This window comes from Cebidichthys violaceus, unplaced genomic scaffold (genome assembly GCF_023349555.1).
Source record: "Cebidichthys violaceus isolate CVI_PGR_0920_01 unplaced genomic scaffold, fCebVio1.0.p SCAF_3, whole genome shotgun sequence".
Classification (NCBI taxonomy): Eukaryota; Metazoa; Chordata; class Actinopteri; order Perciformes; family Stichaeidae; genus Cebidichthys; species Cebidichthys violaceus.
Window position 1 is genome coordinate 5,699,543 of NW_027176483.1, and position 18,906 is coordinate 5,718,448.

The window sequence follows — 18,906 nt, forward strand, 5'->3', positions numbered from 1 at the left end:
ACATTTTCAATCCAATCTATAACTCATTTACACGAATACATGTCCTGTAAGCAAATCCTGTCAGAGAAAGAAAACACATAACAAATTCAAATTGTTTCCCCCTGGCGTAAATCAAACGGTGGACAGGTCCAGAGCAGGGCTCACACTAATCTGAGCCTGGTGTCATGTGTACGCTGGCTACATATTCAAGTGTCCTTGTGAAGATAGTATCATTATTTCTCATATCGCCCATATTAATTGGGTCAGCAGCTGCAAGAAGCTTGACCTGTTTTGTTGCTTGGCAACGATTTCCAAAGCATACAGAAACATTTTAACTTGAACTTTTCTCGCAAAACAGATCAGCAACTTGTTCTGATATCTATTGAATCTCACAAAGTGGTCAACAGAAAATAGAGATTCTAACAAATGTATTGATTTATTGGTAACACAAGGTTCAACAGACATACAGCACACTGAGCAAACACTGAAAGGAGATTTCCTGTGCCTGAAGAAAAAACGCACGAACACACAGGAACTTAAGGAAGTGTCAGTTTTGCAACACAATTCAATGAAAACAGTATGAACAACAAAAGAGGAAACCCTCACGTTTAACCTAAACACATTACATCACAAACAGATTAGACCCTCCTCAAGTCCAGAGAGGTTCTGCCCTTTGGTGAGACACAAAAATCTAATGTCCTCATAGAGCTGTAATGTATAAAAGGATAATTACAGAACCAATTATGCTAAATAAATTGACCTCTTCACAGAATGGCCTTTGTCAAAGACAAGTGTAGCAGTACATCTACGCACTTCGCCAGCCTCCAGTGCACACATGCACGCACACACACACACACACACACACACACACACACACACACACACACACACACACACACAACATGCACTATTAAGTATAAAACATCCTTTACAGACACAAATAGACACCTTTGCTTCCACAATGTACGTACACACACACACACACACACACACACACACACACACACACACACACACACACACACGAAGTCCGGAGTGTACCACCAGAATAATTATGAAGTTTTACAGCTTTATATGTATAAAATCAGGTAATAAATGAATGCATAATAATGAATGAATTACAGGAACATTTAAATGGTGTATTAATAAACTACTTAAAAACATGTGAGCAGAGGACCACCTACAAATGGAATGAAATCCAACCCACAGCAGCAGCAGCAGCAGCAGGCGGAGCTCTGTCTTGCTTTGGATTCAACTTTAAGACGTGTTCACACATCTCTAAGCTCTAAAGAGAAATATTCAATTCAAATGCAATTCTGAAATGAAAACTTGAAATGTTAAAGCAGCAGGTGGATTGTGAGAAACATAATGATAGACAGGAATATGAGTAAATAGAATATAAAAAAACAAACATTTTTTAAATACATTTTGTGAATACATAATTAAATTAAATGTATAATTTAAAGACAGAATACAAAAAATCATTAACTGGCAAATGTTGATGATCTTTTAATCACTATCATTTTACTTTAGTATATAAATATATAAATGCCAGCAAATTTAATGAAATGATTTGAAATTGCCTTCTCGTCAAATTTATTCATCGATTATAATTAAACACGGCAGAAGTCTGTAAATATTCCGGTGGCACCCCCCAGGCTACATATATTTATAATAACGTTGAACAAACTCACAGTTAGGTTGTTATGGAGCAAAGGATGTGGTTATTTTTGATACTTTTTTTGGGAAATCAGTTTCCATGAAATTATAGTACATTACAGTCCATTATGATGCAGAGTGATGCAAGAACACTTAATATCATTCCACTCTGTCGTTCACGAGTATATCTCTGTTAAATTTGCATATCATCTTATGCAGCAATACTTATTCAAAATACAGTATTATTTGGTATCGTTGGTCCAATTTCTATGCAAAGTACTTAATTAAATGTGCCAAACTTTTACAAAGCAGTATAGTTAGTAATGCAGTAATAATTGAGTTAGTATTTGCACCTCACAGCAAAAAACAAACAAACAAACAAACAAAGAGCATACTGTTTTGGACCTAAAGCTCCAAATACTGTTTATGTATTTTAAAGAGACTTCGGCAGTGAACACTTTCAAAGCCAGTGCTGCAGGTTTCAGTTGCGTTTAAACATCAGGGATTTTTTTTTTTTTTTTACACTAGGATAATGTTTCAAATAAATACTTTTGCATGCATTCACCATGACTGCGAAACTATTTCTAAGACTTTTAAGGTTTATCTAGACATAAAGAAAGCCCTGAGCTTTGGAGCACAAGCCTCCCTTGCACTTCAATGGCATGTTTATACCAAGGGCAAAAAACCACCTCTCTGTTGGTATTCAGTCCAGGTGCAGCAGCCACATAAGCAATGATGAGGTGGCTTATTGGTTAACTATTTGATCTTAGCTGATTGCATTTATTATCTCTGCAACGAATATCAAGCGATGGCCTATGAATAAGTCATCAACGTACATTGATGTTCATTAGCATGTCATTTCAACGAGAAGTGAGAGTAAGAGCGACGTCACACGAGAATAACTTAAAATGATAAAGTCTTAGGATCAAATGAAGTAACAATTGTCTGTATGTCATGAAAGCAAATATAAGACATCACTATAGTAGACTGTAACTGGGACATCTTGCATTTTGTTGGTTATAGTATTATATACTGAATGTTTCCATCTGTATCTGAAGATATTATATATCAAGGCACTAGTGTAGCAGTGATACAATAAAATCCACTTGACTGCAGTGTTAAGACTGTAGAAATACTCCTCCGATATAGGCACCAAAATAGCTTCCCGTGACAAAATTGAATTATGAAAATGCAAAATCCGAGTGAGCACCGTGTCAATTAAAAGTTTGCATTCTGTTTTAAAAGAGGTTTTGTTATAAGAATTGGTGCCGTTTTAGAGGCTTTTAAAAAGAGTGTTTTTTTCAAAAATATATTCAAACAAATGCAACTGCAATCATGTCACATCACTTTGTCCTTCTCCTGAATCTCACGGACAGTCTTATCCGAAGAAAAGCGACGGTTTAAGATCTCGAGCTCTCCTTCTCACCCTGCCCACAGTTATGCAGTTCAAAGTTTCAGGAGCTCATGAGGTCACGGAGAGAGCTTATGGACATCAAAGGAGACGGCTGGTTCCTCCTGCTCTGCGCTGTCAATCACAATGCTCGGGTGCGTCTCTTGGGTTTCCATGGAAATGGTCGAGTGCGTGGAGGGCGTCGCTCCGAAGTGCGGCCCGTCCACCGAGAGAAGCATGGGCGTTCCCGCTCGCTTCAGACTGTCGCTCATGGTCATGTGCACCTCCTCCGGCGTCACGCCCATCTCCTTGCTGTACTCCGACGGCGACTTCCTCTTTATCCGCTCATACGTCTTGTCTTGGTTTTCCGGGAAGGTCTCGCTGTCCTGAAATCGCCCGAACAACCAAATGAAGAACCCGAAGAGGACGAACGCCGCCAGGCTCGGGACGAAGGCCAGGCACTTGACGTAGAGGCTGGCCCCGGTGTAGCGGCTGTGAAGGAACATGTCCCGCTCCACATAGGTTAGGTTGCTGTCCGGGTTGATGTTGGTGGAGCGCCACTCATAAGTGAGAGTGCTGTGGTTGAAGAGGACGAGTGTTTCCGGCTCCTCCACTGTAAAGATCTTCTCACCGGGCCCGACATACTGACCGTACTCGTAGGGCTGGTAGAAGATCTGGTTCTTCCACATGTTAAGGTCCAAAATCAGCACAAGGAAGATGATCCCGTAGTTGAACCACTTGCCTGTAAGGAGACACGTGGACTTCTGTTAGATTACGAACAAGGGTATCTTTGACAGCGGAGCAAGGAATAAACATCCATGCACTGTACAGATCATTTCACAGACAGGCAGATTGATGTACAGCGCAAGTCAACTCCAAACAAGATTCAGAGGGCAGAGTCAGACAGATAGATATGCTGTCACCTTCGTTTATCATGAATCCCTCCCCCTTTGCATATCGCTCACGCATCGAGACAGATCCATTTGTAGGCTCTACTTCCTCAACAGTATCTTCTAACGAGATCACTACATTACCACGAGACAGCCCCAGGTTGACTGATAGCAGGCAGATGTCTCCCCGGGCATACGTGACACCTTTCCCTTCCTTTCCCCCCGAGATATGCTGTTAATAAGCTTTTAGTTAAACCAATCACGTCGCGCCGGAGCCATTTCCATAATGCTTAATGGATATGCAATGCATTAGGGTTAACAACCTTTCGCGAATCACTGAGCGTTTGAACAGCTTAACATTTAGCACGGGAACATTGGTTTTGCCTTCTCTTTATGGTTGTGAGTCGGCGTGTGCACGCAGCGGAACAAAATGGAGAAACCGGGAGGACGGTTCCAAATGGGAAATACACTCGCTCTCCGAGAACATTAAGACACGGAGATGAGAGATGAGACTCGCACGGCAGGGAGGAACACGAGGAACAGGGAAAAAAACGCAGTTGCAGCGGCGGAGCCACCTGTGTGCCACATCAGCTACACATGTATAATAAATGGTTGCTGTGGTTTAACCATCAAACTGTTTCCCCTACGGAGGAAAAAGGGAAAAGTAGAGCAGGGAATGCATTTTTTGGTACTCACAATACAATTGAAAAATAGGCCAAAGTATGAGTATGTCTCGCTTTTGGAGCATTTGACTTATCTTCACTATTCAATCAGTCGATGAACATGGGTGTTGATTGACTTAAAGTTAAAAGCTATCTAGTAATGCTAAAGGTACTTTAATGGAACGATGAGATGACGCCGTTGTTGCCGTGGACGTGTCCGCCCGTACCTGTGATATGAATGTGGTACTCCTCTTTAAAGATACTCTTGCAGACAGGAAGCTTGACTTTGACATGCGTTGTTGACATTCCCGGTAGATTCATATCCAGGTCACCCATGAAGTGAGGGAACTCCCAGTCCTGAAACAAACAAACACACTCTGGCATATAAGTGTATCTTACGACCGCGATGATGTAGCCCCAGCTTCAGATTTAAATAACCACATCGGCGTGAAAAATGTCAGCCATGTATCGTGCTTTATTGGGTGTTGAACACTGAACTTTCTCATATTAGCTGATATTAAGTCTCTGCAGAGTCTGTTTGTGCGCTGACCACTGACTGGAGGTCGTAGATTGTAGACTTTGTGTTTACAGGTTGGTGGAGTGTACTAATGTGCACTGGGATTTCAACTTGTCAAAACACATCTAGAGGTTCCCCAAACCGACATGCAGAGGCGGCCCATGCCCTGTGGGGTCACTCGGCTCTTTTTGCTAGTATGCGGTTATATGTGGTGGCCAGTGGCGGTCACTACTCTTGATAAGGTATCCGAAAGAAATAAAGAAATTAAAATCAAGTGAAAGAAATACATTTTTACAGATGGCAAGAACATTTAGAGAGCATATCTTTCTCAAAATGTGTGTCCTGTGAAAACTATGTATTTCCTAAACATAAAGGAACAGTTTATATGAAAAATCACGTATTTGAATATATGTTTTTTCGCTGGACAGTGATGAAATGTAGAAACATGTGCTTCAGTTAGTGTGAGTTAAGAAAATGAATAATGTGTGTACCATCTTAAATTATTTCCCAAACTACTGACTCTAAGTCCTCTGGGGCCTGTAAATGACTTTGTACCATCTGATGTTGGAAATAGCTCCTTCAATTAAAACAAGTTTATTATTGTAAATAAATGCCATAATTGTGAGAAGCATTATGATGGGCTTTATTTTATAGTGACCAAACTGCTACTGTTAAAAGTGCAATACATATATTTTTTATATATACTCATTAACTACTACATTAACTTATGTAACTGTATTTAGTGACACATTGCATTATGAAAATGTGTTATTAAAATGGCACAGATGAAACTAATAGAAATAAAAAATAAATCACACAAAGACTGATGGCAAAGATAATTAAAATGTCTTCAAAACGTCTCTTTCTAAACTAACTTAATCATCTTGCAAATTAGCTTTTATCATCTCGATTACAGGAAAAAAAACACATGGTAAACTTAATTTCAGCATTTTTAATTTTTGATTAGCTCCATTTCCCCTCGGTTCGCGTTATTTGCACAGAGCTTGCTGCATCACACTACCACACGTCTACACTCGCTGTATCCTCATGTGATCCAGAGTCTCCCATGCCACTATCTATGAGCAGCATAACAGCTTGGTGATGGCCCCCTGGATATTAATTAAGTCCTCCACTCCTCTTCCATATCTGCAGTATCTGTTGCTATAACACTAACAGGCATGGCATTTAAGCCATGCACCTCCCTCCCACGAAATAATGAGTCTCTGCTAAAACATATATAGGAAGAGTATACACATATATATATATATATATATATATATATATATGTATATGGCTTATGGTGTGTATCGGCATATCATCCACGTATGTAAATGTCTATATTCATATGCAAAGGACATAGAAATCGGATATTCAGCTGGGAAATGCAGAAGAAAAACAGTTCAATTATACACAAAACTGTCAAAATAGTAAAACCCAGCTTGGAGGCATATCCAGACAGGTCATTAATTGGGGTATTAATTAGTTTGAGAACAACAACAAGCATTTTTTCTCATGGAGGTGAGAGATTAACTATGGCACCCTGTGCTCTGAGATGGAGGCGAATGAAGCTGTAGGGAGGGCTAAATTTGCGGATGAATTTTTATTGACTGGTGGAACGCAGCGACGGCCGCCAGCGCTTGTGCCGCGTAGCAGCGCAGGCTAACTTGACTCATAAATAACTGTAGTAAAAGTGCTTGCCGTACACTGTGCAGAAAATGAGAAGGGCCCGTCGTAAACAAATCCATGCGAGTGGAGAGTAATATACCGCCAAGTCAGAGGGAGAGGGGAGTCGCCGGACCAGATGTCTCGGGGAGTCAAGCGGAGATGTCAAAATAGGGAATGTGTCCATCACGTCACATCACATCAGTGGCTTCTTCAGAAGGCTGGGAAAGCTGGCCTCAGCAAGACACCAGCATTTTAGTGAGGAAACGCTCGCACACTGTAGGCTGAGCCGTTTCTCTGTATCTGCATAATCACAATCATTGAGTAAATGAATGAGAAAAACACCACAGTGCGAAGTAATTACTGGCCGGAGCAGCCAGAAGACCTCCTTTAAAATAATGAATTGTTTCAATAAATAAGTCTAGAAATCACTTTTAGCTCCAACTCCGGTTCTAATACGTATTACCATGGTAATTACAGTGGTGTCCTTGCCAGGTTTCTGTGGAGTGTATTTGTAACACTGGAAGATGTTCTCCCATGCAGCCTCTTGGTAATAAGCATAATCCACAGAGTAGACGCGTATATTTAGGAGATACCAAATATTAGTCTTGCAGTGTGTCCTCTAATACCCACCAACAAGGCCTCGTGAAATATGTTCATTAAGTATTTGGAGAGGCCGTGGTGAATTAGGCTCGCAGTCAAGCCACATACATGATTGGCCTGCGGTTCTGGCTCCTGGCTAGAGGCGTTAAAAAAAAAAAAAAAAAAAAGGCCTTCTCTCACTCTCTGTCTCTTCAATACAGTTATGTGTTTTTTTTGCCCAGACAAATACATTTGCATATTCATGAGCCACTGACACAGGCTTTATTGATGTACACGCTCCTGTGGGAGGGAGGACATCGGGTGGGAAAAAAAAGGGTGCAAAAAGTGAGGAAAAACTCCAATCTTGTGAGTCATCATTAAAGAAAATAAACTTGGCTCACAGGGGAGGCGGGGAGGAAAGAGTGAGTTCATGGCTGAGGTCTGGGAAAGAGGGATGGAGGGACTGAAAGAGAGGAGATGTAAAAGAGTAAACAACAGTTTGTATTTATCTATGTATTTGTGGGTCTATGTATGTGTATGTGTGTGTGTGTGTGTGTGTGTGTGTGTGTGTGTGTGTGTGTGTGTGTGTGTCCATGCTTTTGTATCCATGCCAACTGAGAGTGATCAAACACCTCTCTCGCTGCTCTGTGCCGCAGTGCCCCATTGATGAATAGGAGGGGAGGGAGGGGGGAGGGACGGGAACTGGCAAGATGGGTACCGAAGTAAGCCAAGAAACCTCCCAGCTCCCTTTTTTTTAATTGGCCTCAGGGGAGCGGTCTACCTGCATGACAATGAGAAGGTCGAAGACCAAGATGAAGGAGGCCAGAAAGGCTCTGGAGACCTCGTCGCTGGGCAGGAAGCCTCGGTTCAGGTGGTCCCAGCTGATCCAGTCAGTACTGATGACCAGAACCACTACCGACGTCAAAGAGAAGAGCACTGTCCTGCAAGGAGAGGAGAGGAAGAAGGGAAGGACGAGAGGAGAGTAGAGGCAAGAGAGGAGAGGAAAGAAGGAAAAGAAACGATAGGAGAGAAGAGGAAACGGAGGAAGAGGAGAGGATGTAAGAAGAGAAAGGAAGAAAAGGAAAAGAGAGGAGAAGAGAGGAAAGAAGAGGCACAGAGATGAGAGGAAAAGAGAAGAGTGGAAGGAGAGAACGAGTGAAACAGAGGAGAGGCAATGAGAAGAGACAAGAGGATGGGAGAGGGAGTAAAAGGAGGGAAGCAGAGGAGAGGGGATGAGTAAAGGGAAGGAAAGAAAGGGGGATAGAGGCAAAGAGACAAAAGAAAAAGGAAAGATAAATCAGTGAATGACGCACATTAAAAAGTACAAGACCATGAAAAATGTTTAAATATAACTTCAAAATTTCAAACTACGTGATGTGATCAGTTAATATTGTATATCTTGGAAGACAAACAGCTCTACTTCCTCACCCACGTCAAATACAAGAAAAGATAAATCAGATAAATCCAGTTTCTCTTTTCATGGACTCAATAATGTATTGAACAACAATTTTACCTGGATTTGAAAAATGGCAGCAGATAAAGCTCCCAGGAAGATGAATGTGCAAAAAAGAAAACGGTGTCTGTTTGTGGATGCAGAGACAAAGCAATTCAAAAACCCTTCTGCATACATATTTCCATGTATTTCCATATTTAACATTGAGCCGAACTATTTCATTCACCTGCATGCAGCAATTGCTTTGTGTTTTTTTTTTTTTCCTGCAATCTTCCATACTCTGAATTGTGTTTATGTCACATTGCTGTAATTCTGCATTAACTGTTTACTAGGAAGCCATGTGAGGAGAGGCACATTGAGAAGGGCTAGTATTATCCTCCACTGTGCATTGTGCCTCAATGTCACCCAGTGATTGCTGTGCGGTTGTGTGCATTCTCCCACCACCACATGTCGGCTGGCTGCATTGCAGAGAGCGGATGCCAGCTCATATCCCATTTCAGCTGCATTTTTTAGGGTTGTATTATTCCACAGCGAGATTCGTTTCCTCAGCTATAGGCCCATTTTTTTTGGCACCGTCTTTTACAATTTGCCACGACCCTTCAGCGCTTATTGACAAGATGTATCCCGCAACGCATTTTAGCAATCATATTTCCAGCTCTGAATTTCAAACGAAAGCTCATCAAACCCGGCATTGATTGGGACAGTGTGAGTCGGGGCATCCGTCAATAAAATGAAGGGCTGCGGGGAAAAAAAAGTCAGAACAATTCCACTGCTTGCATTCTAATCGCAGGTGAATCAATCCCGCGAAAGGAAATGTTAAACACCGCAGGCAAACAGTCCTTGAAGTTAGAGGCATCTAAAGTCCCGACCTCTCTGTGTACGTACCAAACAGATGTCAACCGGCTTCAACCGTATCCTCTTCCCCACGTCCTTCACTTCTCGCCATGACCCTAAAGTGAACCACCGGAGAGGAATCCGCATGTCGCGTTTGACTGACAGCACTGAGCCACTCTGGTGAATGAACACCGCCGGGACCGCACACTGGCGGTGTAATACATCAAAAACAGGGAACGCTTCTACCCGGCCGTCTAGTAATGGCCGCATCAGACATGGTTTGCAGCATTTGTTTAGCAGTTATTTAAGGGTCACAGCTTGTGGTAGGGGAAGTAAAAGGCAGGGCTATGGTTTGCCCCGTGACCTTGCTGTGTCCATTGATTTTCACCCTGTTCTCCTAATTAAAGGTGCTGACACTGAGTGAGGGAAGATTAACACGGCTATTGACTGCGTGTAACCCTGCTGGAGAGACCACATAACCCACACATGTGCGCACACACACACAAACACACACACACACAACAGAGCCTTCTAGGAATATATAATGCATTCTAGTAAGTAAGTAGGTAGAGAAATTGAAGTGAAATCTTATGTGCATACAGACAAAGATACACATGGGCTCTAAAGATGTAATGATTACTGGTTTTACGAGTGACCAAGGCCAAATTCATGTTTAAAATTGTAATTGTTATTAAAACGGTGTTAGATTAACGCCAGTGTATTAAGTTGAAGTCTGTTCTAAATGAAATAGTGATTCTCTCCTGTTGATAGCTGTCAGCGTAGTTTAGGCTATTTGTTGGTGAACAACTCCTCAAGACCCAAGCCAAGTCTGTCCCGTTTCTCTTTATAATTGTGTTATGACATTTTCATACCGTTTCATCTCTAACGGTCTCACGGAGTTTATCAACGTACCAGAAGAGAAATATCCTGTTGTTGCCTTGCTTCCAGAACCTTCTGGCTGCTTTGCCCCAGTCTGGGTAGTGCTGATCCTGGAGCATCATATCTGTCACCTGCAGAAAGGAAAAACGTACTGAAATGCTTATGAAGAATGGATGTAGAGGACGTTAAGCCAGTTTAGCTGAGCTTTCCATGAAGACTGAAAACAGAGGCAAACCGCAAGCTGTGTTTAAAGGTAATATTCAGTATATAAAGAACACTAATTAACAGGTTAATGCTACACTATTTCCTATTTCCTAATTCCTTCCTGGAAGTTACTTTAATCCATCTTTTGGTCACCAATACATTTGAATTATTGAACTGTTTTATGAATATAATTATGCAAAATGATGAACAATTCCAAATGACACAGGTTATAAACACACACAAGACAAGTGATTATATGGCTATTTATGTTCATCTATTAAATAATTGACACTGAATAACACTTTATCTGTGATTAAACACTAATGAGTCTGTAATAACTTTCAATAAATATTGACTTAATTATTATTAATGTTGACGTTGTACCTGTCTATCCACTGCTGATAACAGTTGGTGATAATGTCTTCACATGATTCATCTTAATGGCATTACTAATAATCAATAGTAGATTTTGCTAAGTGGATACAGAGTTGTATCAGAGAGCACGTTAACCGCGAGTATAATAATTCCCTCTGTATTCTTTGAGCCGAGGCACTGCTGCAGGAGCAAGGTCAGTTCGTCAATAAAGCGCCTCGCTGCAGTTACTGTAGCTCATGTTGAAAGAGGGATTTGAATCAGGCAGTGTGTTCGAGATGTTTCTGCCGTTGCAGCATTGTGGAAAAACAGACACTTCCTGTTCGCTCATCTCGTGAAGACACACTGTAAATCTGCAAGGCGAGGGAGACACAGAGGTCATCTTCAAAGTGCCTTGTTGAATTAATCGAATATAAAAAACCTTGTGGGTAATTTTTGGAATCAGCACTTTGACTTGGCCCAACTTTTTTTCTCACTCACTCACACACACACACACACACACACACACACACACACACACACACACACACACACACACACACACACACACACACACACACACACACACACACACACACCTACACACAATCTCGCTGTCTCCCTGATTCACCTTCTCACTTGCTGCTTCCCCTGTCTCCCTTCTGACCAGGCTTCTACATTTCCCTTTCCCCTTCACCTCTGTTTCTTTCTCCTCCCCCTCCTCCCTCCTCCTCCTCCTCCTCCTCCCCCTCTCCCGTCTCTCCTTCCACCCGCTCTCTTTCTCTGCAGTATGTACTCTAGAATACTAATGTGACCGGTGAGGGAGCTTGTCAAGTTGTCTCAGCTGTGTGCATGTCGGTGCCAGAGCCCCACTCCTCCCACCACAGGTAGTCCACTCCCGCTGGAGCTCTCCTCCTCTCTTTATGTTGACAAATGAACAGAGGTAGGTTTCTCCTCCAACACACTCTGCACCTCCCTGTGCATTCATTGTTTCCTCCGACCCATCTTAGATCAAACTGCTTGTTACTCTGAGGATTTGGTAGCAGATTGAACTGGATCGGCACAGGGAGCTTTAAGGGTGTGTCTTATGACGGTTGAGAGAATACACCTGACCTAGTATTTAGAGGAGTGTGTGAAGAACCATGTATCTTCCATATGATTTTAATTTACTATAACTGTGGATGAATAAAACATTTAAGTTCAGCCTGAGCTGCTAATTAGCTCATTTAAAAGGGTGTATCCATCGTACTTTGGCCCTAAAAAGCTATCTCCAATGTATCCTCTCAGAGTGTGGCTGCAGAGCTGGTTGTGTGAGGGTTAAAGTCTGTGCATGGACAGTACAGCATCAGAACAGTTACATTTGGGTTTAATTACCTCAAAAAACAGGCTTTGGCTGATGTGAGGCATCCATGTTTGTTTGCTTTTTCAGGCACTTCAATGAGCACCAAATCCAAACGATTAGAGCAGTTGGAAAAATGTAATAATCACGGTTGTGATTTAGATGTTTTAGAAGTCAGAAAATGGTAATTATGGTAAATCCAATAAGACATGTACATGAAATACTTCCTCAGCCACTGCTATGCTTTGAGCTGAATGCTAAAAAACAAATATTAACATACAATTAGCAAGCTAAAGTGCTAACGCTTACAGCTAGCTAATAGCTAACGTCAGATGTTACCGGATGTTAACATGCTGACGTTTTGCATAACACTTTGGTGAGTATCATACCTCAATACTTTTTTGTACCAGCAGACATTTTTCAATATCAACAACTGACAAAAACGTTTAAATGTGAGAACTTGACCTTGCATTAAATGAAAACACATTGTTATATTTAAGGGGTAGGAGCATATGAATACATACTTCTTCCTACTCCTTTTTGGACATGTGATATATATTGATTTTTTATTCTGGTTATTCGTTACATGTTGAATAAAAACAATCTATCTTATATTTATAGGTATGGAACAAATTATCGTTTTCATAACAGTACCAAAAATTGTTTAGCATGTTGATGTAGCATACTAATGTTCTGCAATTTAGCAATATTGAATATTTCCTTTCACGAGTGCAAACGTCTCTAATGTCTTTGGAGCCTCACCATCCAGGCAGTGACAAAGTCTCCCATCCACGTCCCCACTGCAGCAATCTTCATGAAGCTCTCATTCCTGATGCCCATGGAGTCCGTCACCATGTGAGGCCTGTGAGGAAAGAAGAGCAAGAATGAAAAGGACATAAAAAAAAATGAAGTAAATGTTATGAGGGAGGCAGACACGGAAGGGGGCAACAAGACTCACAAAACGAGCCAATAGAGGGAGAGTCAGTGCAGGACGAAGAGAAAACGGTCACTGCCGCTAAGTATCGTGATACTAGCTGTCAGAGTCAATCAATATCAATCTGATCCTGTGAAAACAATGAGCGATGGCTCTACCTTCCGTTAAGCCCTGAGGATTGTAAACAATTTACACCAGCGCAATGGAATTTATGCACTAGCACCGCTTTCATTTGGTCCTGTAGTGTTTTGCAAATTATCCATTTGTTTGGCAAATTTGTCTCATGTCTAGTCGATTTCAAATCAACACAGCCATCCCAAAGAGACCCCCCCCCCCCCCCTATTAATGCACTAGATCTGACTGAGCTCAGTTAACATCAACTGCAGCAGCACAGAAGCAAAACATAGACTAGGTCAAGACATGCCATTAGTGAGACAATCTCACATGGAATAGTATCTGATAAGAAATGACATGCTTTCTTTTGGAATCCTAGTTATGCCTTCATCTCTGTACAGTAAGTGAAGATGAGAAGCTTTTGTTCAGCCCCACAAACCCACCCACACAACACACAACACACTCTCTTACACACACACACACACACACACACACACACACACACACACACACACACACACACACACACACACACACACACACACACACCACATCACTCCGTTTTCTCCAGGTAATGGCGCAGGGAGGGAGGAAAAGTGGGTCAGTCGCCTCCTATATGGGACCCGTGCCGGGGAGAACAGAGGGGAGCGAGGAGGCCTGTTTGATCTCCTGGCAGCCAGTGTCTTAGAGGCTGAGTTGAGCAGGTGGGCACCCATCACCTCCCACCACCTCAAGCCCCATCTCACCCCCCACAGGTCACCATCATGAATATAATAGACGGCGATGGATAGGGCTCTGGCTGTGCTTTCAAGGGGTCGTATTTGAAGTCAATGGCTTCATTCGTCTTTGTTTTCCCCCGGCCATTTTCTGGCCGCCAGCAGACACCAATAAAAATGTTTTCTATTGCACAAAGGGGCTCTGGAAAAAAAATCTCACCTACAACCTGCTGGTGTACATTTCCTTCCCTCGCTCTATAAATGCTTCATTTTCATTTCCTTTAGCTGATTGCATTAAAAGTTCCATGTGGCGTGCTGTTCACTCTGTAAATGAGTCGTTGTCAGACAAGTCTAAACAATCTCTTGAGAAGCAATGGAGGGTAATCCTTTGAAGTTATTAGCTAATGTAGCAGCTTTAATAGGTGTTCATTTTGAATTCATGTTAATTGCTCGTGCCTTTTTCACATTATGCATGAGTCTGGACCTGAGAAGCATAACAAATGCTCATATGTGACGCAAAAACGATGATGACCGATTGTGGCGAACCAGTGACCCAAAATGTCAAAACTACCCGTTGACTGCAATTGTGCGCAAAATACTCTTTCCTTGGAAGGAAACATTATAAATCATTTTTTGTCAATGCAGCACGCATTTAACAGATTTGACAGGATTTTATTGACGAAAACGTGCAGTACTGCGGGTGACGTATTGCCTCGCTCAAGCCCGCAAATAAAACAGCCTTGATTGGAATGGCGATTTATATCTGCATTAAGTCAGTTAGACATTCAGCGGCTTGGCACTGCTCCAGTTACCAAGGGGATCCCATTGGGAGTCATTTAGCCGCAGCGAAATACTGATCGATACTTCTGGAAATGCTGTCTGGCACCACATGCAAGGCTTTAAATCTAAAAAAAAAAAAAAAAAAAACCCTTACCCCGCCGCCAACCCCTGCCCTTCTCACATATTTAATTGAGCAAATGTTACCCCTGTGCTGAAAGAGATGGTTTTATTTTTTTGCAGAGCACCTATGATGAGTTTGGGGACTCTTCGCACTGCATGATCAGAGGCAGAACTCTCTGACTTATTCATGCTGACTGAAAATTTAATGGCCTTTAGAGCCGGATGACCTAATGAGAGAATTCAGTGTAGTGGAACATCAGTACAGTAGCACCATGAATAATCGGCCCCAAAATGGCCCCCGTGGCTTAATCGCAGAGGCAGTGGCAGCGCCAGCAACGGCCGGCTCAGCCAGCTCTGACCCCCCCTGTGGAATGTTATCAGGTTTCCCACACTTGTTCGGACAAAATACTCAAGGACGTGTCAATGCCTTTCAAAAGTCTTGTTCCATCACATGCAAGAAATTACAATTTTGCGCTACAGAGGGTACAGAGTTATGGAGTTATGAGTTTGGACATTACCCCTGTGTGACATTGACATGAAAAAGGCCATTTTAAAAGTGGTCATCTGCAGGATCATTGCATTTTTATTTTTGCTTTAATTATCTCAAGTGCTTAGAAATCATCGTCATATTTAAGAGATTGCATGGTTAGAAATTGTGGATAGCAATATCTCTTTCTTCGTATATTACTTTGACTTGTGCTGGTACTAGTGTTCGGAAGCTTGCAGCTTTCTCGAGAACCGCTCATGAGCAAAACACCTCCCGTGACGTAGTTGCATCCCCTGGCAATGCTAGAGAATGCGCGCCATTTGGGTACAAAAGCTCACCCAAACATGCTGTCCAGCGGTATAATATGGTAGCGCTGTAGCCAGGTAGTGCAACAGCTAACAGAGGACCCGTCTCAATACACTGTGTTCACAATGCCCTCCTAATAAATATGTCCTGAAGATCTCAAGAGCTCGCTCTGCATGTCCTTGAGTTCTCAGCAATACAACTGCCAAAGTGTGAAGTGGAGCAGACGAGCGGTTGTTGAGAAACTCGCAGGACAGACAGAGACTCCTTTCTTTTTAGTTTGATAAAGCTTCAGTTTGTGACAGCACTCCTCTTTTCCTAGTCTGTTTTGCTAATACGGCACATGCTTGTATTATAATTCTTCCATCTATATTCACTCCAGTCAAATGGATCTCCTACTGTGCACCAGATTGTTTTTTTTTATTTATAATTATGTATCAGTTGAATATTGTTTTATATTGTTATTATGTTTTGATAGACTGGGCAGTAATTCAGTATTATTGTGTTGGAGCATGCTGTTATAGTCACAGCTTTTTAATAAGGTGCAACAATGTACGGCTGCAACTAATGATTATTTGTATGATTGATAATTCTGCAGATTATTTCATTTATTGACCCATCCAAAAGAAACTAACTAGCTAAAATACCAACTATATCATCCCAGAGAACAAGGTGGTAGAAATAGCTTGTTTTGTCTGATTTACAGTCCCAAACCCCAACATGATCAGTTTAATAGAACATATGACACAGAAAAGGTTCCCCACATGTTTTTCAGTTTTTTACTTAGAGGGTGACTGAAATGGTTACTCGGTCATCAAAATAACTGGCAATTAATTTTCAGTTTATTGAGTAATTGATTAATTATTGACAAATTCTTCTGGCTCTTATACAATGATTTAAATCATGTCTGGAATTTTAACTTTAAAAGAAGCTTAAACAGTTATCAAACTTTGTTTGCTATTGAATTGGTGTTTTTTTTATCTCAGCAGTTATCTTTAACAACCTGCAGCACAGTGCCAAAAACACTTCTGCAATAGCACTTTCTAATATTCCATATATTAATTAATTCAAAGATAAAAGTTTATGGTTTAATATATTTATTTTTGTAATCAAATTCTCAACCTAAGGATTTCCAAGGCCCATGGGAGCCTTGGTGATTAAGCTTATAAAACAGCATGCTGAGAGAACTTTCCCTCCTCGGAGTCGTCAATACTCTGAGCTCCATTTGTCTTGTTTTCACTGTCCATTTGGACGTATAGGCCTTCATGCAGGCTTGTATAATCTTGTTTTCTCTGTCAGGCAGCCAGTGATTTAGAGGCCATGGTAACTAAGTGACCCCTTCTGCCCTGTAAAGGCTGGACTCATTTAGAACATTAAATTGCGACCTTGGCTGGCTCCACATTGAAATGCATTGCCTGCACAACAGCGTCATATTTACAGTATAACACTGAGCAGCACTAGTTACCAGGGCGCATAAAGCTGTCAATACACACTCTTTTCACTATCACTACAGCATCTCTCAAGGCAACTTGCTTCAATCTCAATTCATCACTCAGCACAGAGTGAGCCCACATATTGTATTATACTGGCTGGAGATTGAGTCCTTTAGTCCTTATCCTTCCCTTAGCTCAGGAGTAGGAGTGAATGCAATCGGGCAATATCCTGGACGGCCCTCCAGTCCCCCTATGAGCTTTGGATCAGGACAGAAAGGTCCAAAACCAGGTCTCCCTGCACCTTTACATTGATTTACAAGCACACTAGTAACCTCCGTCAAATTAAACGACACAATACGTCATTTTAGAACAATATAGAGAGCCGTTTTCTGACCTGACACTCCTATCAGGAATACATTATTTATGCGTGTCTTTCAAAACTGTCATGAATCACTGTTGCAAAAATAAATGATGTGACGCTATTTTCAAGGTTTGGTTAAGGCACGAATATGACTTGGTTGTGTTTAGGGAAACATCACGGTTTGGGTGATTTTGTATTACTTAGTTAAGGTTAGGGGTCCTTAGAGGTTATTATAAACCAAAATTGATTGTCAGTAGGAAACAGGAAACGAACAGCAGTCCCCTGAGATAAAGTACGGCATTTTGTCAACCCATCCATTGATCTTGACCTCCTTCCTCTACAGAATTTGCCGCTCTGTGATCACGTCACCTGATTTACACCGATGGACAAGAGTCATTATTATTTTACTTTAATTTGTTATCTTCAGCCTCCTGGTCATGTTTTGCACATGCAAACACCATATTCTTGTTTCAGAAATCTGAATATACTAACTGGAGAACTTCACCATTCTTACAGGTTCTTTGCTAAATCCAAGACATGAAGCAGGTAGTCAGTGAAGAAAAGACAAATATAATTACCAATGCAATGTCTACATGCTGAAATATCAGCAAAAGTCAGAAGATTAGAAGGAGGAATCAAAGCAAAAATCAAAGACACGCCAGCACTTGACGTACAAAGATGATCAAAAACCTGGATGATATTAGAATCATGTAAACTGGGACATGAACATATGTTTCTCTAGCTTTCATTAAAACAATCTGAACATGATCATGTCAAAGAACTCACTTAAAAAAGCTACCTTACACATATTATCACTAGCAGAAAACTCATTGTGTATTAAATCATATTTTTTGTTGAGAAGTAGAATGTTTTCGTAATTTTTTATTTTTTATTTTTTTTTTACAATTTCAACAATAACATTAAAATTCAAGCATTTTATACAACTGGTAAGAAAATGTGAAGCTTTGAAAGACTGGCACGCTATCAGGTACTAGTAGTACTGAAACACAATGTAGAGATGGAAAAGACCGACTGTGGCATTACACACAAACATGAACACATGCATGGACCATCCATCTGTCCTGCCACAGCACTGCGCCCCACCTTCCATCTACACATACGCTTACATTCATCTATAATATAATACATATCGCATATATTCCCGGTGGAGGCGCACCGCCGTCAAGGTTGTCATGTGTATTGTTTACAATGTGGCCGTTTCTCTTCATGTGACAGTGAGGTATGAGGGGGACGACT

General features: G+C 41.4%; 1 protein-coding gene across 1 annotated transcript in view; it reads right to left on the minus strand.

Moving 5' to 3' along the window:
• Positions 1–390: 390 nt before the first annotated feature.
• Positions 391–18,906, minus strand: part of tmem117 (transmembrane protein 117) — a 41,359-nt gene continuing 22,843 nt past the window's right edge. Inside the window, 5 exon segments of the mRNA XM_068723956.1 lie at positions 391–3,770; positions 4,808–4,937; positions 8,123–8,282; positions 10,541–10,638; positions 13,164–13,263. Of these exon segments, the coding sequence (XP_068580057.1) occupies positions 3,109–3,770; positions 4,808–4,937; positions 8,123–8,282; positions 10,541–10,638; positions 13,164–13,263 (1,150 nt within the window). The 3' untranslated portion in view covers positions 391–3,108.